Source organism: Neolamprologus multifasciatus, chromosome 17 (genome assembly GCF_963576455.1).
Source record: "Neolamprologus multifasciatus chromosome 17, fNeoMul1.2, whole genome shotgun sequence".
NCBI classification, from domain to species: Eukaryota; Metazoa; Chordata; class Actinopteri; order Cichliformes; family Cichlidae; genus Neolamprologus; species Neolamprologus multifasciatus.
In genome coordinates, this window is record NC_140455.1 from 31,129,087 (window position 1) to 31,155,419 (window position 26,333).

General features: G+C 40.4%; 1 protein-coding gene across 5 annotated transcripts in view; it reads left to right on the forward strand.

Moving 5' to 3' along the window:
- The window catches only part of tfec (transcription factor EC), a 47,934-nt gene extending 23,076 nt beyond the window's left edge, over positions 1–24,858 (forward strand). For 2 of the 5 annotated variants that reach the window (XM_085137824.1, XM_085137825.1), the window contains 7 exons: positions 15,060–15,314; positions 16,069–16,170; positions 18,196–18,316; positions 19,191–19,247; positions 19,381–19,456; positions 20,410–20,557; positions 21,678–24,858. In XM_085137824.1, the coding sequence (XP_084993950.1) occupies positions 15,060–15,314; positions 16,069–16,170; positions 18,196–18,316; positions 19,191–19,247; positions 19,381–19,456; positions 20,410–20,557; positions 21,678–22,187 (1,269 nt within the window). In that variant the 3' untranslated portion in view covers positions 22,188–24,858. The other 3 variants (XM_085137827.1, XM_085137826.1, XM_085137829.1) reach the window with 3 other exon arrangements.
- Positions 24,859–26,333: the final 1,475 nt, after the last annotated feature.

The following is a 26,333-nucleotide window of genomic DNA, read 5'->3' on the forward strand; positions in this document are numbered from 1 at the left end:
AGCGATGCTGGAATATAACTGGTACGGACAGGTAAGTGAAGCTGACGCACCAATCCCTGCATTGACGCTTTCAAAAGTATACTGATGTAAACCTCTGCTGATGTATCTGCGTGAGTCTGCAAAGCTTTCAGAATTGCTAATGTTACTATACTTAATTATTATTATAGAATTATAATTACTATACTGCGGTGCATTGACTGCTTACATTGTTTAACAATGTTAAACGCCATTTATTGTTTAACATTCAGACTGTAGACAATCAGAGCAAGACTACCCTCGTTCTATACTACATGCTCAATAAAATCAAAGCAATTATTTGGACTCTTACTCTATACATTTACATAACTTCATATCACTAACTTTACAACACTATAATTGTATTGTGTGACTGCTTAAATGCTTAGCATAAAGAACAGCCTTGTTTCACATAGCACAAAAAAGAACTTGATGACTCTATTAAATGTTGAATAGATTGAAGTTTGTACAGGGCATAGTAAGAGTAAATAATGTGCATTTAAATGGCATCAGACTCCGTCAAATTCTGTTTAAATTAACAAGGCCAACAGTATTACCTCATCAGTGACATAGCAAAACACTGCAGACTCATTAAAAGATAATCTCCTTAAAGTAGCTTAACTTTACTGCTGTTTCATTCACTTGTTATGAACGCTATTTGTTATCACAGCAACTATGAGAGCTACGGTAGTGTTGCCCCTGGCTTTAGTGGTCGCTAATATTCACAAATCCCGACTAGCTTTCTTTGAATTGATGTAAACACGTGCAAGGTAGAATTACGTTATAGTAAAAAACACAGTAAATAGGAAAAATAGATTTGTTTACATTTTTGATTATGGACAATAAAGCATGTTGACAATAAGTAATTCAATTTGTTTCTTTAGTAGTTATATGTTATTTAGTGCTGTTCTATGTCATAGTGTCACAGGAACTGTTTAGCACACTTCGTTATCTGTTAAGTCAGTGTAAGTATTGTCATCATAGTACTGAACAACGTAATTGTATTTCACAGATTTTCTGATTTGTTTAATGAATATCGTTAATTGATATCGTTAATCGTTAAATGAGAGAATTGTCTGGGTTTTTAAAAAAATTTATCTTTATCTTTTTTTTTCTGACAAACTTCATTTTATTTACATATGTCAAAACCAGCTAGTGTGGCTTTAGGCTAAAAACCCCTCTTGAAATGCTTGTGCTTGCATACATAACCAAAGGAGATGTGAAGGAGCAAAGGATAACAGGAGAGTTACTTCAATTGCCAGAACTTGGTCTGTTCACAACACGTGATTTTGTTGGAAAACATTGCTGCGTGTTACACACCGTGAAATACTTCTGCCATCCTCTTAGCTATTGCAGAACGGTCTTTTCCCCTCTTTTAGTCTTTTAACTGTGAAACCAAAGATTTCCCATACCTGGGTAAGCCATGTCAAGCAATTAATACCCTGAAAAACGCCTTTTAAGTGAGGTCTTTTGGTCTGTGGACCTCCCAATTGTGATGAAAAGACTGGTGTCGTGTCTTGTTATCCTCGCACAAGCGCATTCTCCGCCAGCACATCTGATAATTACCATAAGTTGAGATGGAAAGAGAAACATACTTTCAGGGTCCTATAAAATATAAAATAGCCAAAGATTTGTGGAAGAAAGTTATATTTTCTAAAACATTCTGGGATAATATGAGGCATATGGCTGTTTAAACAGACAAAGATAAAGCTAAAATGCTCCAGAAAATGTTTAGCTGTAATTATACGTATACAAAGTTTTTATTTCACACGTTAAAACATGCATAACCACCAGCAAGATCCTTTAATCTGTCATTTCTTTGTACTGTGCACCTTTCTACACGCACAGTTTGAATTATGTGGCTCATACTGTATATAAAGATATGAAAAGGATTATATATGATTATAAATTATGTAAAACAGCAACGGTTCATGGTCATTTCTTGTTCACTGACATTGCAAAAGTTTCACACACAGAAGCAGAAAATTGTAAAGCACCAATCATTTTGTTTCACACACACAGTAATACCATGGAGTAGAATAAATGCAACAACACATGCTTGAACACAGACAATGGAGGCATACAGAAATGAGCAAGTAGTATTCAGGGAGTGTCAGCAAGGTTTTGAGGAAGAAATAAATAAACCGCCCGTCCCTTACAATATTATAATTACAAAAATGAGTGAAAATGTGTTTATGCTTAGTTACTGAATGTAAGTATAAGAACTGGTGTTGGACATCCAACAGTCAAAATAAAATACAGCAAATTAATATTCATTTCAATGACAAGAAAGTGTGGTTTTAAGCATTTTTAACTTTGTATTTGGATTTTTTTAAATATAAAAATTCTGTAAAAATGTCTGAGAAGGATCTTTAAGAGTAAAACAACACGCTCTAACTGCATTCTACAATTAATAATATTAAAGGCTTCCTGATATTGAGGTGGGAGCTTTGGGTAGATATTTGGGAATATAAAGCACAGGATTGGTCAATAGGGAATTGTTGCATTTCCCTTTGCAAGACATCTTTGGCAGCTATAACACTTGGTTAAGGCTTGGACCAAAATCTGGTCTTCTACATGTAACTCATATCCCTGACAGTACTGCACTAACACCCCAAACTTCATCCCCAAACCGTGGTGCACATTCCCTCTACTGCTGGCACTAAATGTTGAAAACGGATGTCAGTTGCAAGGAGACAATCTTTGGTATTCTGGTAACCCTTTGGTATTCTAGTCTGTTATAGTAAAACAAATAAAAGCACCAGTTTACTTTTAAAATATGGCGAAGACGCAAGAAAGATTAACAAATGCCATTATGAACATCGATGTGATGTGCAGCAGCTCATTTTGTTCGTAACAGAAATCAAAACATTCATGTTAAATTTAAGGTTTAAAACTGGTGAACCTGTAGTTGATTTGAACTTTATTTTGAGCGGCAGGGGAGTGCATCGTAGCCTACAATGGAAAAGTTGGCACTGGCAGAAATTCTGTAACACACTTGGAACTGGCAGTACCTAAATGATGAAAAAAATAATAATAAATTGAACTCAGGCAGAGCTAATTACACAATTTACCCCAGACTAGGAGTTGGAGTGGTGGGAAAGTGTGGCTCGTAGTGTAGCATGATCCAGTAGTATCTGCGCAAGAAAGATATTTTTAAAAAAAAGAAAAGAGAAAGCCTGCTTTTGAAGTCTTGAAAAAAAACAACTTTCATTTTGGTCAGTGCGCATATATGGAAACACATTATGTTATGCAGGAAGGTGATGTGATATGATCTAAATGCAGATCAGCGTCTGATCAGAGCTGCGTCCTGCTTGTGATTGCTTTTCACTTCACAGCAGCTCACTCGTTCAAACAGCAAAAGCACAAAGATAGCCAGACGGAGCAAACAAACAGCTCTTTGTCCACAGCTCCACTATATATTATTAGTTCGGGTAAGGTCAAAGCTGATTTAATTTTCTGCTTAGTTCTCATTAAACAGCTATTGCATTATTTAATTTCCCACAATCAAGTTAAGGAAGAAGAGTGGGGGTTGACTAATCAATATATGTCCACCAAAAGCTTTTGAACAGTAGATTACAAATTTAGCCCACAAAGCTTTATACTAGTTAGGAACAGTAAGATCCTCTTTTTGATGCCATATTAAGCTTTAAAGGTCAGCACTATATTGAAATATTGAAATATTGAAATATTTCCGATTCTGATCTTCTGGCCAAAGACTTTAGTTCATCAAAAGTTTTTTCCTTTTTATGAGGACTTAGAACAAACACTCATCAAACCCTGATGGCCAGTCCTGTTTACCCTGTGGGATACAGCGGAAGTTACTAAGTGATATATGTAAAGATTTTTGAGTATTCCAACTAATTAAAAAAATGTGGCAAATATAAACATGAACTATAAATTGCTCCTGAGAATGAATGAACAGAGAAGCACTGGAGAGATGGTTTAAATACTTAAATAAACAGTAAGTTAAAAGGGATCTTTCCAAGGTGTACTCTGACTTCCACTCAGTGTCAATTTGGAAAGACTCCATACTCCTGCGACAGCTAGTTAGATAACTGGTTAAAAAAACTGATTGATGATAAAGTAAAAACACAGATGAAATAACTTAAAATAACAGATAAATGGGATAGCTTGCTAAAATTAACGAACAATTCTTTAATGCATGCTGAAGTTTGCAACCAATGCACTACAGTCCACCTGAAGGGCACTACTATATAAAAACTAATAGATAGACGTCTGAAATAGTAAGCTGAAATGAAAAGTAGCTCACAGAATAAATTAAACGCTTGAAAGAGTGTTTAAACAAATTGCTAAATGTGGGGTGCAGGTAACTGGTCCAATTTAATCCATGATTTCGCCCCCAAAAAACCAATATAACAGAGGGCACAGTGGTCAGTGCTGTTACCTCACAGTAAGAAGGTCCTGGATTTGAATCCACCACCTGGTTAGGGCCTTTCTGTGTGGCATGTTCTCCCCAAGCCTGTATGGGTTCTATCCAGGTACCCCAGCTTACTCCCACAAACATGCTACTTCCAGCTGCTCCCTTATTTACAAGGAGTCACCACAGTGGGTAGGCCCACATATTTGATTTGAAAGTGTCTTATAACACCAGATGGACTTTGTGACGCAACCCCAAAGGGATTTGTGTCTCCTCCCAGGATCAAACAACGGATATTGGCTTTCAAGACAAATATGTAAACCACTAGACTGGTTTACATAGATCCAATAGTGTCCAAAGACATGCAAGTCAGATTAATTGATCCTCTCCATTACCCCTACAACAGACTGGCAGCTTGTCCAAGGTATAACCTTCCTCTTGCCTCATGACTGACTAGATAGGCTCCAGCCCCCTCACGACCCCGAATTAAATAAGTGGAAGAACGTAGGTGGATTTATAAGTGGAAAGTCATCATGTTCTGTTCACAGTAGCATCTCAGCTAATACCTTTTTTTTATTACCAGATGAAATGACAAAGGGCCGACAAGGTGCAACTCCCCGAACAGCTAAATCCAGACAGGAAATACAAACCGCCAAACACAATGCATGTGACTAAAGAGATTTGGCTTGCATCATTCAAAGTAATGTTGTGCACCCTCGTTGGAAAAAAGTTACAATCTAGTTTTTGTATTTTCCATTATCTTCAGACACAAAAAGCACATCTAATGTTCCACTTATATGTTGCATCATGTTGCCTAATGTTTTTATATTGATTCAGAATACTACAGACTAAGTTGATCATTCTGTAATAGGTTACCCAAGACTTGATTACAAGGCTTGATGCTGTTAGATTATTAAATCTTTTTTGGCCAGCTCTTCTCTTACCGATTCTTTCCTGACTATTAAATTCAATAGTCTGTGCTTCATCCATAACTATACCTTCATGTCATATGAATAGTTTCATTCAGGGTGTTTTCTTAGTAACTGATAGATGCAGACTCTATCAGTGGGTGGACTGCGGATATATAGATATGAGCTGGGCTGTGTTTAAGTAATTAAATAATGGATTTAAACATATTCCAGTAGATGATCTTTGAGTGTTATTTTTGCTGGTCTAAATATTAATACTAATTGCAACTATCTAGCCAGAAACTTCAAAGAATCCAGATTAAAACTTAAACTTCCATCAGTGCAGATGTAAAGGGTTCTAATTTTATGTCTGTAAGTGTTATTTCAGTATAAGTTTTTTGGAGGTGGGTAAAAGACCAACCTCCATGCTATGAAATGACAAGTCTTCAAAGCAGGATTACCAATCACCGATTATTGACGACCATTCTAGTTTCTGATTTTATTTTCAGCTTGTCTGCTAAACAAATCAGGTAGAAATGACTGAAATTGGTAAATTGATACATAAAAAGCTATGCCTATAATAAAACCAGTAGCGAATTTAAGCTGTCAGTCAGCCTGGTGTAGACACTCTGCCTGCTGACACTCAGACAGCTGGTACTGAGGACTGAGAGGTCAGAGTCTCTGTGAACTGAACAGATCAAACGCTTCAATAAAATCCTACTTACTCTTACTGTGGTTTCCCAGCAGGATGTATAACTTCAGAACAGATTGAATTAGTGAGAGAGAATAGATTCCTAATTGATTAGACTAAGTGTATTTAGACTCAGTTTGACATGCAGCATTTGTACAAAAGGCACAGTGAGTCAAGTTTTTTTTGTGATAAATAGATAAATATATCTTTCCTTTACAAAAAAGTAGGGTAGCACAGTCGTACTTAACCGCATCTTTCTTTTAAGGAAATCTAAATCATTGTCTGTATTGTAACTATTTTGTCTATAATCCTTTATCCAGTCTTGAAAAGTCTTTAGTTTGGTAAGCTGGGATTGTCTTGCAATCAATCATGTGCATAATTTTAATAAGACTTCATCTTAATAGTTATAGCTGGGGCTCACTGGGGCTTCTTTTCACCGTCTGCCAAAGCGAGAGATTAAAGTTTGTCTATGGTGCAGCTTTCTGACATCATCCAAAGAAGCAATGCTAAACATCGCTCTATCCTGTTCTAGCTCACTGGACAGTGAGGGTCAAGGCTGAGATTCTCCTTTCAGAACTACTACACAGTAGTTTACCCATAATCCTGTTCTGTACTGCTCAACAGCTTCTGTTTAAACTTCTTTTGAGGAAAACTTGTCCTGTGTTTCTTGCTCAAATCCACCAGGTGGCCTGGGCCTATCTGTTTGCGTCTGAATGTTCTACCCGTTTCCCTGGGTTCTCTCTGGGTATTCCGGCTTCTTCCCACAATTCAAAGACATGTAATTATTGGGGTTAGGTTAATTGGTGACCTAACTTGTCCATAGGTGTGAATTTGAGTGCGAATGGTTGTCTGTCTCTATGTGTTAGCCCTGTGATAGACTGGGGACCTGTGCAGGGTGTACCCCACCTCTCACCCTATGATAGCTCGGATAGGCTCCACCCTCCCCGAGCCTAATAAGGTTAAGAGGAAGGGAGTGGATGGATGGCATTTGTATGACACACTGATCATAAGTCTTGAGTTACATCTCACTTCTTTATATTTTGTTATAAAATAGGTGTAGTTATGTATTTAAATTAGTGCGGTCAGTGTTAATCTCGTTAAATTGACATTAATGCCATAACCGCATTGGATGGCGCTAACATGTTAACGTGCTAACCTCGCAATCACGTTGATGCCATGCAGCCCCACGCACGCATGGGGCGATCTGTGCTAACTCACTAATAGAGATTTGCCGTATTAATGCAGTTATGGCGTTAATGTCATTTTAAGGAGATTAATGCTGACCGCACTAATTTAATTACATGTAAACATGCCAAATCAAAGTTTGGATCATTGTAACAAGCTTTAGAGTCAATATTTGGTATGACTACCGTTATCCTTTAATACAGTCCGAACTCTCTTAGAAAAACTTTCTCATGTTTTCTTAAGGAAAGATTCTCCAACCTTCTTGAAGGACATTCAAAGCTCCTCTTAGGCTGCATTTTTTACCTTCTTTGTCGAGATGATCCCACACTGCTTCAGTAATTTTGAGAGGTTCTGGGGAGGCCAATCCATGACTGACAGTGTGTCATAGAAATGTGTTTTTCTGCCCAGGTATGCTTTTACTGCATTGGAAGTTTAATTTTTCATCACTCTCATGATGAGAAATGAAGCAGTTGACAATTTGATATGTTTGAGATGGTATTAAAACCTGATCATACTTTTCCATACAATATTTCCATCAGGTTTGACAAGATTGCACAACACCACTGGCTGAAATGCAGTCGCAGACAGAGCCTATGTTGTACAGATGACTGATTGTCAGGTTCTTGTGTAATGTGGCATATTTCAGTCATTTCTTCCTGGTTCCTTTTATTAGACCATTTCTGATGAGGTTTCAGTAAACAGTATAGGGCTCACCTGTAAGGCCATATGCAACAGTCAGGTCCTGTGTCAGGTCTTTGCTGGATTTTTTCCCCTATTTCTTAAGGACTTTTAGATACTGTTCATCTGCTGTTATATATTTTAGGCCTACAACAACTTCTTTTGTCCTCCATGGGTTCCATTCCCACAATTTTTTAAGGACAGACTGCACATCATATCGCAATATGCCAATATTTCAGTTACTAGCTCTTTGGGAATCAGCCTGTTGGTGCAATAGCGATCGTGGCCCAAGAGTTGGGAGTTTGCCTTGTAATTGGAAGGTTGCCAGTTCGAGCCCCGGCTCGGATAGTCTCGGTCGTTGTGTCCTTCCTTGGGCAAGACACTTCACCTACCGCCTACTGGTGTTGGCCAGAAGGGCCGATGGTGCGATATGGCAGCCTCGCTTCTGTCAGTGCCCCAGGGCAGCTGTGGCTACAACTGTAGCTGCCTCCATCAGTGTTGGAATGTGTGTGTGAATGGGTGGATGACTGGGTGTGTAAAGTGCTTAGGGGGGACTAGTAAAAGAGCTATACAAATACAGGCCATTTACCATTTTATGTCAAATTTTATGTTATTCTGTTACCATTTTACTTATATTTGACTAAAGAAATTAGAACAAATGAAGTGTATTTGCAGCAGGCTGCTAGTAACAAAGTGCCTAAAAATACAATTTAAAATGAGTTCTGTGTAAATGCATCATTGATTAATCCCCTGAGTTAAATGGCCATTTTATGTGTGAAAAATATACAGGTCAGTGTTAGGTGGCTTAACAACAACAGGACAGTGCACTCAAACATTTTTAAATAATGTTTAGTTATTATATGTCTTATAGTCTTATCATTAAAAAACTAAAACCAACCAATGTAAACAATAATGTTAGCTATTACCTTTTGTGTAATAGCTAACATGGATTTTACAGTGTCATTAACAGCAAAAGGTTTTATTCACAAATATACAGTTTGTGTAGACCACTTGTGAAGTAAAAAAATATATATAAACAAAAAAACATAGAGTCTACAAACCTGGATTTATTCTGTGCTATTTCTTCATGTTCTTGCTAGCGCGGGATATTCAAGAGAACACAGCTGAAGCTAACTTTTGTGTGCGTGTCTGTGAAGCAGTGTGCATGCATATGCGCATGAGGGCCTGCGACCTCTCAGGTGTTCCTGTGAACAGGCTCCTTTTTCACTGCTCACAGAAAGAATAATGCGCTCTAACTGATTTAGCAGCAAAAATTGTATTATTGCATTTTGACTAATCACATCTACCCTGTACTGACAGAGAGGACAGGCTGCACTGCGTCGCTCTTTCTCCTACTCCTCTCTCAGCTTTCTGAAGACCTTCAGCTGACTGTAGCTATTTATGTAATACTCATTTGTAAAATTAAAGGTAAATGAGTCAGCCACAAATACACACTTTGTTAGTCTATTAGTGAGTTATGTCAGGTATGTGCACTTTGCGACAGTAGCTCATATTTTTAGTTCACTACATTTTTAAACCAAAATTCAGTGGAAAGTGAACTGTTAAGTAAAATGATTAAGAAAATATTTTTCTATATATGACTTGGTGTCAAAACCAGAGAAAATAGTTTCACAACTAAGTCCTCTGCTTGCTATATCAGTCAAATATAGTTAAATAGGTTTTGTTTGTGTACCTTACAGGAATCAGTTTTTCTTTTTTAACCACAGCTGTAGTTATGTACCGCTAATGGCGCTGTACGAATTTACATTTCATTTTCTCTCAGGCTTCAAAATATTACCCGTGTTTTTGTAATTAATGATGGCATTTAAAAAAAAGAAGAAGTTTGTTTACAATCAAACCTCCACAGGGCACCTTTAAATCAATTTACAGTGAGATGTCTTTACTTTAAGTATGAATTTTAATTATTTTCGCAGCACTGCTGAGGTGAACCATTTTCTTAAATTCAATATTTCATCAAGGTAACAAGCGCATGCTCTCGCACACGGTTTCACGTGTAATCCAGTTAAAATAGCCGTAATATTTAATTCATATGAGAATCATTAAAAGTGCAGTGGTGCTGTGTCCATTATGCATTCCTTTTCTAGCAGGATAAAACAGTCCTCAGATGTGGGCGCTGCACTTTGAAGTGTTGTCTCAGAAGCAGGCCAACTCTTACAGGAAGTCCCTCATGTTTAAAACATGCTATGAAGGGGGACTAACAAAGGTGAGCACTTGTGGCTTGCCCCAAGATGAGCCAAAAATGGCCAGCCAGGAATCTTTGCCTAGATCTGATGGAGCGTACATACAGCAGACATCAAATAAACAAAATAGTGGACAAATATACACATGGGTAATGGTTAGAACAGTACAAAAACGAGTGCAGGAAAACACAGCAACAGATAAGCTGGCGAGATGGGAATGCCTCGTGTTGATGGTCAAACAGCAGCAACAGAATCCAGATAGTGCAGCATAAATATTACCTAATGATCTAGATCCGCTCTATACACAGAAGATTACTGTGTACAGTAGCATCAAGAAGGGCATTCTTTGCGTAATGAAAACATTGACCATAGACACGTGTGGGGCTGGCTGCATTTAAACTGCTGAAAGAAGACTTTTAAAACCCAAAGTCGGCACAGGATTGATTTAATTGAATCATTGTGATTCAGTTTAAGCCATTATGTTCAATGTCCTCAAATTAATCCTGATGTGTTTATTACAGTGAATCAAAAATAATTACTATATGAAATTTGAGTTCTTAAATTGTCAGGACCATTGTGGAGTTCACCCCAGAACATGTATCGGAGCAACTCTGATTCAGATTTATTCACCTGCTAATATAAAAACTTGTAAATCTTGGGATTAAAGAGAGGACTTTTCAAGGATTTTTGGCCTAATAATAACTAAAACATAATAAAATGTGTGTTTTAGCATGTTTGCACACATTCTCAAGATTCCTGTTTCCCTGTGTTGGAAAAGTGACTACAGTTTTGTGGATAAAATGACTTCCACTGGGAAGTTGGTGTCATGAAGACAGGAAACTGCGCTGAGCTAGGCTGGATGTTATGCGGGAAAAGCAGGAAAGTGTAGTGATCCACAAGCAAGCAGGAATTCACATTCTGTCAACTTATTATGGCTTCGCACACACACACATACACACACTTACTTCAACCCCCTACTGTAAATGCCATCTGTATTTCTGCCTCTGTCAGGCCTTTTCCTTGACCAAACATACACACAGACACACAGCTACAGAGAGGAAACGTCTCGTGCTGCTCCCAAATAAGCTGATGTGTCATGGCTTCCTTTCTGATATTTCTGAAAAAAAAAAAATTCAGGAAGGAGGCTGCAGCACCTCTCTTTTTCTTCCTCTTCTTCTCCTCCTGTCACGGTGTGAGACGAAGCTGTGGCTGTGACAGTTGTTCTTCTTCTGTAAGGATTTGCACCTCCTGTGGTGGGAGACGCTGCCACTCTGGAGAGCCATGAGCCGCTGTTGTGTGGTCAAAGTAATCACCTTGACAGAGATCCAACTTTTACAGGTAGGGGAAATGACTTATTTACAGCCCAGGGATTTTGAGGCAATGACACACACTGAAGAAAACATTGTGTTAAATTCTATGTGTGCATTTGTTTGCACGCAAGACACATTTGCAGCTACAGCCAGACTAACCATGGAGGCACCGTGGAATGGGACTTTTGCTATCAGTTCGCTATCCCAGTCTTATCTTTCCTCACATTGCACAATCTAGTGGGTGGTTACAGCTATTCACTGGTTAGCAGGCTCAGCAAAATACAGTAAGCATGACCGAGGAAGAGCTTTGTTCCACTTTCAAATTATCTCCATCCATTTGAGATGGGAAAACAAGATGTTAGATGTTTATAATCTGCATCAATATGTCGCAAAGTGCGGCATTTTGCAGAAATGAATCCAAAACTCCTAGTAGGTTTTGCCCATAATTTGTACAGCTAGCTAATGTCACCATCACCCAGTGTTTCATAAGTTGTTGGATTTTTCTGAAGTGAAAGGAGAACTTGGGCAAGACTGAAACTGGATTAGGCAAGAGCTTTGTGCCTTTCGATGTAAAACCTGCAAGGTTGTCTAGTACAATGGCTTTGTGAGTGCAGCATTTCGGGGGGAGAGGGCCACTAAAGAAATACGCCTCTTAACCGCGAGGTAAATGACACCACTGTTAAATGGATCTCACAAATAGAGGCTAAAGAACTGGGCTTACGTTTAGCTGCGAAGGTGTTACTGTAATTTCGGGCCTGCTGCTATCTGTAAGTAGAAGCTGAGGTTTGGGATGTTGCTTTATTTTAAGCCTGACAGAGCTTTGAATTGATATGTTGAAGAGCTGCAGTTGTATTCACTTGCGATGGGATTTCTTGGGCGTGTACTGTAGAGTGCTTTAGATTTGATTAGGACATATGTAGGGACAAAGGCATGTTCTGGGTTTTGGCATTTTTATTTTAGTTGTCTAATATCTCTAATGACGAAAAGCGAGAAAGATGCAGATATATATTATTTTATTCAAACACTCTGAAATATGCTGACAAGAAGGTGTGTTCTAAAGTTAAACTATGTGCATGAAGTCAAAAGGCAAAAAGTTTTCATAGTCTAATGTAGGTTTGCATGTCAGGAATAACTGTGCAAATGTGTGTAAATAGAAAACTGAACCCATGACCTCCTCTGTGCCAATAATCTCAAACACTGCCTCGATTGTTGTAGCAGGTGCTGGTAGCCGTGCCGAAAAAGAGGAAAACAACCAAAACAAAACAAAACTGAAGCATCTGAATAGCTACAACATGCCCAAACTCCTGATTGATTACATTCTTATATTCTTTCCTGACCCAATTGTATGGCGGGCACTGATAATTTTCCTGCATGCCCGCTTCACACATGCACAGGCCTGCCATTGTCGAGGCTGGCCTTGGTGACTGAAGCACCATTACTCCTCAAATCTAATCAGATTTCCTTAAGTGGATAACAAGCGTGTCTCCGGCATTTACAGTAGTGAGAAAGCTGAAGTGAAACCAGGACAATCCGCTGTCACACAAAGCAGATGTGGTGTGCAGCGGTCCTGGCATCCCTCCTGCTATCCAAAGTGGAAAAAAATGTTGATTGGCGAACAACTGGCATCTTGTTTAGCCTGGAGAACTCAGATAACAACTCTTAGTCACTACTGACAAGATGAGTATTGTGATGAGCCTGGTCTTAGTTAGGTGGCTGAGTCGTGAATAAGGTCAGCTAGTCTAGCTGACAAGGGGGAATTTAATGCTGACTTTTAGCATAAAGACCAATTCTAAAGCTGTCAAAACTAAAAACTCCCTACAGTTCAGCAGCGGTGTGCCAGATAGCATTTGAAGAATAAGAAGTTTGGTCTGAAAGCATGACGATATAAAGGATAGCTGCATAACAAATCAGTTCTGACAATTTTTTTTTTTCTGAGGCAGCGTAAAAGAAGAAGTAACACCTGGACTGTTCTAACCAACAGCTGATGATACTTTTTTTTTGGCAGTTTAAATAAGCTAGCTGCTTTCCTCATCTTGACATAAACGACACCTGTCACCTGTTTTTAAGGCCTGTGATCTAAATGTGTTATCATGAAATTAGGAACACATTAAATATCTGCATTTTCAAATCATGTTCGAGTAGTACTGGTCTGGCCAATCGAAACTTCTTGAGCTTGTTGTTGCTCAGTTTTTGGTGGGTCCTGATTCCGTCAGTCCCTGAAAGAGCATCTATTCCATGGTTTAAAATAACCGAGAGCTTGCTGTTTTGACCAGTAGATAAAACAGATTTGGGAGGAAGTACGTGAGACACAGGCAAACTGACCAACCTATTACAGTCAACAAGACTACCATTCTTAAATCACAGCTAACACGTCATGTACTCCCCTAAATACTCTGCAGCCCCTAAACTAATAAAGCAAGTCACGACAGCAACCGTCTTTGTGAGCACCAACAAGCATGAAAATTTGATATTTTAGGAGAGATGTTCTTTCCTAAATTTGCCCTCAACTTACACCAAAGGAGACCTCAAAACAGATTTACTGCAGTTATTGTATGGGGAACGCATAATACTAAACTATTTACTTTAAAAGCCTTGAATGAATTGAAAGGCTTGGTTAAAAATGGCATTGGAGGAGTTATTTAAAAACTTCACTGGGGAACAAGGGTCAATTGTGCTGCCACAACCCCTACAGCAGGCTGCAGAGGACTTTGGGAGATCACCACTGATTGGTCAAGCAGAAAGAAAAGGGCGGTCTGAGGGAGTTAGTGATAGATGCTAAAGGCAGATACCCTGCAGTGATCAAACCTTGGATGATCTAACAGTCCAGTGTTTGAAGTGATTATCATTGCTACGCAACATAAAGGCTTACACCCAGCTTTGGGCCTAATTAGTTCACTTAGGGCCCTTTATAAAGAGCTGGTAGGGAGACTGGAAGGGACAGACACTCACTGAGAAGTCACCAGATCAACAGGATAGCAGCAGCAGCCGTGGATCCCTAAAGTTGACCTGCTGCCACACCAGAACAAATCAATTTGAAGATTATCTGCTTTTCTGAGAATGCCACACTTAAGTGACTGCAGTTACTACACAATGCGGGATGCAACCAGAGCTTCAAATGTAAGAATACCAACTTTTAGAAACATTGTGAGCAGCTTGGTAAAGTTTATTTAACACTGCTTTCATAGTGTTTTTTTAAGGTTATCTTGACTATTGCTGTACTGACATGTAATTCAAGATCAACTGAAGATTAAATATTAAGACTGATTGTAAAAATAGTCAGCTTAGTTGGTTAAATTCAGCTGAAGTCTCAGGGGGGAAGAAAAGCTTTTTGCTTTCAGATTTTTTTTTAACTTTTAGACTGTGAAAATGAGTTCAGAGAATGAGATCAAATTCCGATAAAGACACTTTCAACATTTTTATTTCTGTACATGATTCACTTTATTATGAGTGCTAACTTACATTTTGCAAGTCTGTAAATTTACTGCGCATAAGTGACTAATCACGGCAAACTAGTTATGTGTGTTACTTTAGATATTCTTTTCATAAAGTCAACAGCTGTTTTGGACAACCCCTGTGCAAATACTCTGAGTCAGCGCTGTTTCAGCGGTATGGGAAACAGTGCCCAACCTTGCGCTTCCTGGACTAACTTAGTCAGCTTGCTGAACTGTTGAATGACCTGTTCTGCTACAGGTACAGAGCCACCTGGAGAACTCCAAGTTCCATCTCCACCAGAGCCAGAATCAGCCCGTGAAGCAGTACCTGACGCTGGGCTCCAAGCTGGCCTCCTCGGCCGCATCAGGCCACGCCGTGACACATCCGCACACCCCTGGCCAGACACTCACCACCGTGCCGATCATGAGGAACGGACACATGCCCCCCGTCAGTGACAGCAGTAACCCCAACAGCCCTGTTACCCTGCTTACGATGGCCAATCATGACAGTGAGGTGAGTGGACGCATGGAAAAGGAAAGAATCTCAGTCATGACTTTGTGGAACTGAAATTCAGAGAACTCCGGCCGTGAAATTGAAACAGAAGTTTTGAACCACAGACTGGGTCACTTACGGATGAACTGTGGTTCATGGTTTTTGTAGATTACACAACATCCTTACAAGGTTTTCCTTTCAGCACAGCCTATTACTTTAAAGCAAAGCTTTTCTTCTCTGTTGATTTTTAATAAGCACTTGTGAAAGATTTGTTGCTGCCCCTCTAATTTCTTTCTAAGGGTGATAAATAATGGCTGACACTTTGTTGAGATGGATAGCTGACACAGGGCATACTTCAGAAGCATCAATTATGACTAAATGTACTATCTGGATTGGGTCTGAATCTTAATGCAGGGAGCAGGTCCAACTAATCATCTAAACAAAGTGATGCCATTATTGATCGCCCTCTCTCTCTGATGTGCTCATCAATAACTTCAGACATGCAGTCTCTGATGAGAGAACCCCTTTCAAAGGAGGAAACTAGGTTGGTAACAGATGCCTGTTTTTTCCCGCCAGCACCACTAACAAATCTGAGAACATGGCGGCGAAGAGCTCGTCTGTTATTGAATTAATCTCTCCACAGTTCCTCCCTCTTTTTCCCTTGTCTATTCTGGTTTGAATGTTGAGATTTCAAACGAATTGGACAGCATTGAAATTCTCGTACAAACATCATCAGTCTGTCCTTGAGTACACTGAAATCACTGTTTTCTTTTAGTTTCCAATGGATGAAGTTATTGATGACCTAATTAGTCTTGAATCCGGTTTCAATGATGGAGGCTTGGATTGCATGGAGCCTAACATCATAATGCAAAACAATGTAAGTATGAATCACATCAACTTTGCTCTAATAGCTACTCATTAACCCCCCCCCCCCCCCCCCCCCCCCCGTTTTTAAAAAAAATAAAGCTTTGTGCTGATTTCAGCATTTCTGCATGGCTGCCTCTGTGGGTTAAACTAGGTGAGCCTAGATTTGCGACAGTCCCCTTAACTAATCACTTCTCTGTTTTTAAAGTTGAATGGGGACTTGAAAGTGAGGTTTCTTTACCCAAACCCTCAGGTGCTGGTTTGACTCGCTTGGGAAAAAGGGGACCCGACTCAGTTTGAGGTCAGCTTAAGTCTAGAAATGAGTCAAAGTTCACTTGAGATTAGCAACATTACTAAAGAAGTTTAACAAAGCAGATTAAGAACTTTTTTTTAAAAGGAAAAGTGATGACATGTATTTGACAACAAAAGCTAAATGTATAGTAAATTCATAGGAAAATCACATGTGAGAAAGGTCTTTTTATACTAGTCTGTAATGATGTGCGCATAACCAAAAAAAAAATCCAATAAATGCTCTCAAAGTAATCAAATCTAAACCTGACATTTAGATTAGTGCATTAAAGCATTTAGTAACATAAAGGAAAACTTTAAATCAGTCTAAAAAAAAAAACCCAAACACATAAAATGCAAACTTTTTAACTCTTTAGCAAAAATAAGGTGGATGCACTGATGGATCAGTAGGATTCACAGACAGGGAAGAATTCAAAAACTCTGGAACAAGAGGTCCGTTTGGCCAGAGAACATAGCTACACAATGGGAATCAGGCCTAACTCCACAAATAAAGAGATAGAGAGACACACACACACAGATAAAGCAAAACAGAGTAAAACACAACAGACATTGTAATGGAGGAGGAGGAATGAGGGCGAGTCAGTGGGTTTCAAATGTAGACAGGAATGCAACAGCCAGGAGCGAAGAGTGAGAGATTTTTGCCAGAGAGAGTTACTGAGCCAGTGGATTGGCCTAATGCACATAGTCCCCATGGGCTTGTTCAGAAATGATACCGTGCTTAAATGGATCAATTCATCCTAATTAGTCATACGGTACGATGCATCACATCGTTTCGCTGTGTCAACACACTCAGGAACGCAGACGGGAGAGGAATTGAAGTAATTACAATTTTAGTAGTAGGGGAATTGTTCCTATATTTTATTTTGATATGCACTTTTGTCCCCTCCTCCTATACTATATATATATATATATATATATATATATATATACATACACATACATACAGCCAACACTCATTTTCTCTTGACTTCCTTTTTCCACATATAACAGCGTGGTTGTTAAATCTAACACACGTTGGAGATAAAATTAGTTGGAATCCGTGGTGGCTTCTGGCATGCTTTTTTTTTCGACATAAATACACAAATGCGAATTAGACACACACGTGTGTCATCATGCTAAAGATCCGGACATCTCTCTCCCTCCACTCCATGAAAAGGCCGTATTATTGCAGAGGGGGGGATACATGTGTTCTCAGACAAGAAGACACCCGTAGGAAAACAGTTTTGCCTCTGTTCGTGCAGTTGACCTAGCTAGCCTTTTCATCTAATGGGATGCTATTTTCAACACAGAGCGAATCAGTGTTAGGAGCACTTTCATCTGGAGGGGTTCTGAAAATGGTACCATTAGCAAATCAAGGCGCTATGTTTGGTCAAATCGGCCCCTTGGCGAGCAGCAAGCCTGGGTTCGAGGTCAGGGGTAAAACGTCTTACAATTAGGTTGCGTTTCTGTTAAGTTGTTTTTACTCCATTGCCACATTCCCGCGTAGAGTGGAGGAGATGCTAACAATCTGATCACTTCAAGGCTCTGATCACTCCACATGTCTCTTGTCAGTTTTGCCAAACAAAGCCACACAGCAGTTAAAAACAACTGTTTGTTTGGCGGCTTTTGTGTCAAAGTGTGAAAGCCCTGTTTGTTTACGTGCGTGTGAATGTGTGAAATGTAAATGCACTTCCCGTTCACTTAACTCACTCCCCTTTCGTCCTCTGCATCTCCCCTCTCTCCTGCCTAGGTGTCTCTCAGCAGCAGCATGTTGGACGTCTATGGGGGTGAACAAGGTATGAACGCCCCTAATGGTGGACTGAGTCCTACATCTAACCCTACAAAGCTCACTGTAAAAAGGGAATACACAGGTATGAACCTCATACCATAATCTGACCAAACAGCTAAACCATTAAAGAGTTGCTCACATTGTGAAACCTAAAGAAATAGAAGATCAAACAAAGTTCCCTTTGTTAGACACTAGTGGAGACTTTTCATCTCAAGGCAACAACAACAACGACAACAACGACAACAACAAAAAAGAGATCCTTTTAGGGTTTTTTTTGTTCATATTAATTACAAACACCCAGATGAAAGCTGATTAGGAAACAGAAAGGATGCCTGACCAAAAATAAATAAATAAATGAAATCCTTCAGTCTCAATGGGCAAATAAGAACATTGCCATCTGTTTCATTTGAGTGTAGGCAGAGGGGACAATGGGCTGTTGCACAGAGTTCAAATTTTCCTGATTAAATCAACAAGAGACAAATTGGGAAATCCAATCTCAGGTCCCCAATTATGTAATTTAGGAGAACGTGACTACAAATATGGATACACTGGAATTTTTGTCCTTCTCGGACGGATGAGTCAATTCGCTAAATCTTCTTAATTCTAGAATGTTTTGCGGTAAAAAAAAAAAAAAATGGGGTTACCATTTTTCTTTTTCTTTACAATGAGCTTCATACATGCTGGAGGGGGATGAACCGGGGTCAGCGTGTGTGTAAGGAGGTCAAATTTATGTCCGTAGTGTAGACTCGCTGCACAGACACTCCTCATTCTGACCCCGGCGCTGAACTCCCCTCAAAACGGCCGATTGTGCGTCTCCTGACTGGACCGTCTGTGGCTTTTTGTATTTGTTGTCTTTCAGTTTCTAAATCTGTGTGCATTGCTAATCCATTCGTTCCCCTGCGTGATTTATTTATTCGTGTATTTTTATGTTGTTTTTTTTTGCTTTTTTTTGACAGAACACGACACAAGGGTGATGGCCAAAGAGAGGCAGAAAAAAGACAACCATAATTTGAGTAAGTGTCACCCCCTCCAACCCACGCCGTTCAGCTCCATAATACTTTAACATCTGGGATAACCTTTGGTGCAGCATCTGACACTGCTCTCATCAACTTTTGCTCCCTTTTTTTTTTCTTTCTGCTTGCACAGTTGAAAGAAGGCGACGATACAACATCAACTACAGGATTAAGGAGCTTGGAACACTCATACCAAAGTCGAATGATCCGTAAGTTGCAAAATCCTAAATATATTTACTGAAAAATTCTCCCCCGCCCACCCCACCTCCTGCTTCGCTTCACTTCACGCCACTGAAACAACTGCAAGAACCTGTGTGTTGGGTATTAAAAATCGCAGCACAAAGACACTCGAAACGTCGTTCATTGAATTCAAATGAGTGCTCGAGCACATTTCAAGTCATATTTCAAGGGTGCACTTGAACTCTCATTGTAGTCGACGCTCTCCGAGCTGTACGTCTCCTCGCCGGGTCCCGGCAGTTCAGCTCAAAGCATGAATGATGAGGAAAGGGTCAAATGCAAAGAAGCGGGCCACGCCATTTGAATCAAAGTTTGAAGTACAATTGGAACACCGAGACGGAGCGTGGAACTGAATTGAAATCCCGCGGCCATCTTTCGCAGTTGAACTTTGCTTCAAATTTAAATGGAAGGTTAGCGTTGTCGTCGTGCCATTAACGCGGGATAAAAGAGATTATTAGCGCTGATCAGGCCAACGTCTCACTCGTGTGGAAAAGGACAATTTTACTACAGCTTCCCTGTCCTCTTTTAAAAAAGTAATAATATCTCCAAAAGAATGACTTGCACTCTAGCACCTTAAGTCCATTTCTCCATTTTTCTCCTTGCCTTCCTGCTTAGCTCATTTTCCCTTCACCTATTTTTATTCGAGGATTAATTTTACCGTACAAGGAGGTACAAGAATGGACTTTCCACATAGCTACTTAACTATTCTATTAAAATTCCCATTCAGTGTCCCCATGTAATGTCCAAGGATGAATAATTGCCCCGTGTAAATCACCATTTCTTATTCATATCATAAAAAAGGGGGAGAAAAAAAAACCTCTGTTAAAACTTTTCCCTGCATTTTTTTTTTTATTGCAAAGGATATTCTGCCGACATAAGGGGGTTCTGTGTAAAAGGTTATCTTTTACGTTTCTCCTTTCTGCAGCGACATGCGGTGGAACAAAGGCACCATCCTCAAGGCCTCGGTGGAGTACATAAGATGGCTGCAGAAGGAGCAGCAGCACGCCCGGGAGCTGGAAAGCCGTCAGAAGAAGCTGGAGCAAGCCAATAGGAGGCTGCTCCTGAGGATCCAGGTAATAAGATGTGATTGTCTGAGTGGGTTTACTTTATATCTGTAGTATAAATGCAGATAAAGTGCTTGACACATTTGATAAACACGGAGAGAAAAAGAAGGAACTTATATTTCATATACATTTTTACAAGCCAATCAGCACACAGCATCATATTTTAATTCTATTTTTACAATACTGAGTTCTTCCTGCCAAAGATCAGCTGGTAACTGCCAGTCCCACATCCATCATCCCCAGGTACTTCACGCTAATTTCCACCTGAATGCTTTACGACACCACAACGCAAACTTAGGGACTCCCACAGTCCCCACCACCTTCACCGCCACTCTCTTTTACAAAAGATCCCTCACATCCCATAATCTTTTCTTATAGAGGTCAGTGCTAATTACCTGATAAATAAACACAATGACCTCAGCTCTGCAACCTCAGGGAATGCAGCAGGGGCATAAATAGATGAAGAGCACTAATAGAAGAGATGCTTACTGATAAATGTGTGCTGATAGGATTGCACTATGCACATGCAGACTTTCACACTCATTCACTGTGGTTAACCAGAGTAGATTTCAATGATGGGAATGCTAAAAAAAAAAAGAAAAAAGTATGTGTAATCACAAATGATGATAAAAGTACGTGTGAAACAATAACCAACCCCGACAAAAGGGCAGCAAACAAAGGGCTTAATGCAACAGCGGGGCTTTGTGGTGTCACTGATGGGTGATAAGCGCAGATAATGTACTCTGTAAAAGTGTGAGAAGATTACGCAGTGAACCTCCCAATCCAACCTCAGAATGTGGAGGAGATGGTGAAGCCAGGGTGTGACTATGATTGTGTCAGAGCTACTCCCATATCAGTTAAAGACGTCAGCTCATAACTGATGAATTTCACACAGTTTTAGATGGTTCTTCAGATACTACACATAGCTTATTTTTTTTTTTTTTTAAAGTTGACCTCTCAGCTTACATCCATCTGTGCATCCAGTTGGCAGCTTCACCTACAGCTGCAAACTGCTTTGCAACCCACCTCCAGCCCCAGCACCTTTGAACCTATGCCTGCTCTCGCCATGCATGCACACATTTTCTAAACCTATTATTTTTTTAAAAGGTTTCTTTTCTTTGCTTTCCAGGAGCTTGAGATTCAAGCACGAGCTCACGGGCTACCAAACATGGCCACAGCCTTGGGGACGGTCGAACTTTCCTCCCACCTACTCAAACAACAACAACAACAACAACAACAGCAGCAGCAGCAGCAGCAGCAGCAACAGCAGCAGCAGCAATCATCTCCCCAGGCCCAGCAACCTCAGCAGCCAACTCTCTACCAAGAAGACATCAACAACGACTACCTCCAGAGGATAGCTGCGGCATCTGGCGTGCCAGCCACCGCCACCGTCAGCGGGCCGCAGGATCACATTAGTGGCACTGACGCCTGCACCACCTTCTCCGACCCGCTGTCCCATTTCACAGACTTCTTCACCACCACGCTTAAGGAGGAACACCAGCTGGATGAGATCCTGATGGATGACCCGCTGTCGCCGTTTGGCACCGATCCGCTCCTCTCGGCCGGCTCCCCCGGAGCTGCATCCAAGGACAGCAGCCGCAGGAGCAGCTTCAGCTCTGCCGAGGGTGATGACCTATAAGGGTGCCCTCAGTCTCTTTATCACCTATAATCCCTGTCGGTAAAGGGCATCCACGTGGCCTTTAAATGACTGAGCGATGGCTCCGAGCATACATTTAAGACTCCTACTAGGGTTGAAAGTAATTTAAACGACAGCTGACAGCACTCCTTTAAAGTGCCACCTGTGCATTAAGCGTGTAGTCCTTGTCGATCAGTTGAGTGTTGAAGCTACAGAACACTGACGTTCGCCAAAGCTGAGCGGGAACAGAAACATCCTGTGAGCACACCACGGACCGGCTGCTCTTTTTTAACTTTACTACAGACAGTTTCAACTATTCTCTGCCTCCCAGACACAGCTGAAAAAGACTTATAAGAAAAAGGGAGACAATTATAAGTACATAATGTTAATGACTACTGTTTTTTTAAACACACTGTGGTGGCTACACACTGTAACATATGCAAAATAACCACTAAAAACATACCAAAGGTGTTTCCTTTCATGAAAGCATTAATTCTTTACAAAAGATCATGTTAATACGTTGCAGATGGTTGCATTATTTGATGTGCCTTATTTGACCAGTACTGACGTACTCACCCCAATGCCTAACACGTCCTCATCAGTGTCTTTGAAATGTTTTTGTTTGAAATGTTGGTGTATTTATATGTTTTAATCCATTTATTCATAAAAAGTATATATATTATTATCTAACACCTTTTTTTAAAAACTTCTTTGTAGGGGTGGGAACGACGTAATAAACCCCTTTTTTTTGTATTTCTTATTTCTTGTCATGCTGGATTCATTGGTGCACCCTCCCTCAAACAGTTGTTCCTGAGTGTCACACCTGTTGTAGCCACCGTCAGGAATTGCAGTTAGCAATCTGTCACATCCAAGCAACACATTTCTCACTTTGCTACAAAAACTTTTACTTCTAACTCAGCACCCACAAACCTGCAGGTAAAAACTCGATACAAAGTGACTAGTTGGCAAAAAAAGGAAGAAAACGAAAAGAAAAGCACATTCTGGATGACAACAGGAGTGAATAAAAAAGCCCGGAAAGATTCATAGTGAAAGGCGAAGAGCCTTACAAGGTGGCTGATTGGCAACGAGAGGCCGAAAGGAAGAGAGAGGAGGGAAATTAGATAATAAAGACAAGTGGAGGAGGAGTAATAATTCTGATGAGCCCACTGTGAGCTGATGAGCCCTTGAGGATGAATAATGGCGACGGATAAAGAGTTGCTCTGAGAGCTGTTAGCCGAGAGCCGAGAAAGTTTCCTTTGAGGTAAGAGGTTGTGGAGATGGTGTCCTCTTCGGAATACGATTATAAACAATCTGTATCAAAGTTAGCCGCAGAAACTTTCTGTGCGACACAGAAATAAAAACTCTTTGATCTCATATTGACGGAAAAAAAGTGTAGCTGTGTCATTGACAAAAATCATACATCAACAAGCGGTTTTCTAATCATGAGGTCATGCATTAATAATACAACAAACACGCCAATACTTCCCAAATGGATTTCTCATCAAAGCCTCTGCAAATTAATGTTTCAGAGTCTTATTAGTGTGTACTGAAATCGAAACGTATCCCACTCGCATCTCCTCTTCAGCTGCAAATAAAGAGAAGATCCAATCAATTGGTTTGGAGCGCAGCCACTTCAAACTACAAAGTGATTAGTGATGTTTACGGGTAACTTTCCAAATCAGTTATAGAAGGCAAATACAGATTTCTGTTGTGCTAAACAAAACAAAACAGCACTCTCTGTTGTAGTTAAAGTATTGGAAGGATATGAAGCAAGAACATTTTAATAAGGTGTCAATTAAAAAGAAAACAAAACCAAAACATTCACACTCAATAGACAAAACACACTTCCACACTTCCTAACTAATTCATTTCCTCCGTATCAAAAAGCTATCACAGGCAAAGTTCAAGGTCCGTTGTGCACATGCTTCAAAAGGAAATGTGGTCGGATGAGGCAACAGTGACATCAGAACAAGTGACTTTTTATTAGGAATATCACAGCTCATCAAGCCCAGGTTTGAAAAACTCGGAGGGTTTGTGTCTGCGCCGGGTGGAGAAAACACGTCCGCCTGCATGTTAGAGGCATTAGCTGCATGTGTGAGGAGTTAAACTTGAACATGTAAAACAAATCTGGGTGTATTTCCAATTGCGCAACTCTCTCAATCTTTGTCTCACTCGCTATAGTCCTTACCTAATTTCCGTCGTAGAGAAACAGATGGGATTCTAGCTTCTTACAGAATCTGCAAAGAAAAAAAAAAGTGCACCTAGTAAAATAATACTTCACCTCCTTTCTGTTATAGTACAAGCACCCAGAGGAACATGGTCCCCTTCGGTGAATTACCTCACTTCCACGACTGCAAAAAAAAAAAGGAGGAAAGAAAAGAAAAGGCTGCTGCTGTATCCTGATTGCAACAGCAGGTGGCAGCAGCTGGCTGTGTGTTGTTATCACACTGTGCAGTAATGAAAAGAAACTCAATGCAGGACTGTGGTGCCAATAGGGAACATTTGTGGTGGATTATTTAAGAAAAGCCAATAAAAGAAGAATTAAAAAAAAACCTTTACTGTGTAACAATGGCTGGAAAACACTACTTTCCCATATGGAACTGTGCCTTGGCAGTATATGCTAAAGTCCAGGGTACTCCATATACTTCCCGGCATAAACTGACAAATCTAAAGAAGGCAAGCGATGTCGTGAACCTCACAGCGCAGTCGTTCTGTCACCAAAACAACGTTGTCAGACCTCCTGCCACCCACCAACACTGACGCCACCGCCGAGCAGGAGAAGCTGTCACCTGCACGGATGCCAGAGCTGCCAGCATGCTACAATGCGCTCACCTGTCGAGCCTGCCATTGGCAACTCTTAATCACCTCCCGCTGAGGTGACTCACTTTGGAGGCATGGCAAGCTCGGAGACATGTGCACGGGGGGCCGCGCGCTCGCTCGTGCACACAAACAAGCCTAATCAAATGTGCTCGTGTGTAAACACAAACACACACTCACCGCACAAATGCACGCGCAGCTGGTGTGTATCACTGAGCTTCGTTGCCACACATAGGTGGAAGAGAAGGTGGAAAAAAGAGAGAGAGAGACGGAGAGAGAGGAATCCACGTAAAAGCCCTCATCAGGATCTGGACTGTGACAAGACTTGTGCACAAATTAGGTGAAATTTGAGTGGGAATAACAATATGACAGCCGGCAGTGAGGAACCAAACATCAAGTGTCATATCTATTTTCAGCCATGACTCAGAGCTGTGTGACAAACAACACCATGCTGCTTCTCAATCAGTCAACCCATCTACTGGAAATGTGGCAAACTACCCTGCCCCCCCCCCCCCCCCCCCATAAGTTTTTTTCCCCCCTTCAGGAAAATAAGAAGCGATCTGAAGCTAAGGTCAAAGTTAAAGGTGAAAAAAAAATATATAAAACTTCGCCAAAGTCTGAGCATCACATTTTAATGCTCATACCATTGACTGTGTTCCTCCATTGCGCCAGAGTAATACTTCCCATGATTCTCTAAGGGCTGATTTTATTAGGGACCACACCCTGACCAGCGCTCGACAAACTCCCACGTCAATGGACCGCCGAGGCCCCCACGTGCATTAACAAAGGAACAGGAGAGACAGAGAATTGAATTTTTTAAAAAAGGCCCTTCTCGAGATGCTATAAAATTAATGCGATTTCCAGAGTTTTTATGAATCGCACCAGATGCCAAATACATAACTTCAAACAAATTGACTTCCAATTATTGGTGCCGCACACCACTTCCAGATGTGCAACAGATGGAGCCGGGGCAACCGAAGGTGTCTCGGCCCGCTCTTTTTTTTGTGTGTGTGTGTGTTTTTTTTGTTATTCCGCAGTAAAAAACAGCGGCACAGTTGTATGCATTTTAAATCACAGTGGGCTGTGGGCTGGAGGTGAAGGGAAGGACACGGGGGATAAGAGGAGGAAAAATGAAAGCACATCATTAGGAAAAATGTAAATCGGCACAGCACAGACAGTGCCATATGTAGCATTAATACGCCCTGATATTATGTAAAGGCAGATGAGATGCCGGGGCTGAAAGCTGGAACTGTATCAAGGAGGTGGAGGGATTCAGAAATGTAAATGTTAATGTGATCTCTGCTGTATCTTCCAGTGCCTGGGATTAAATGG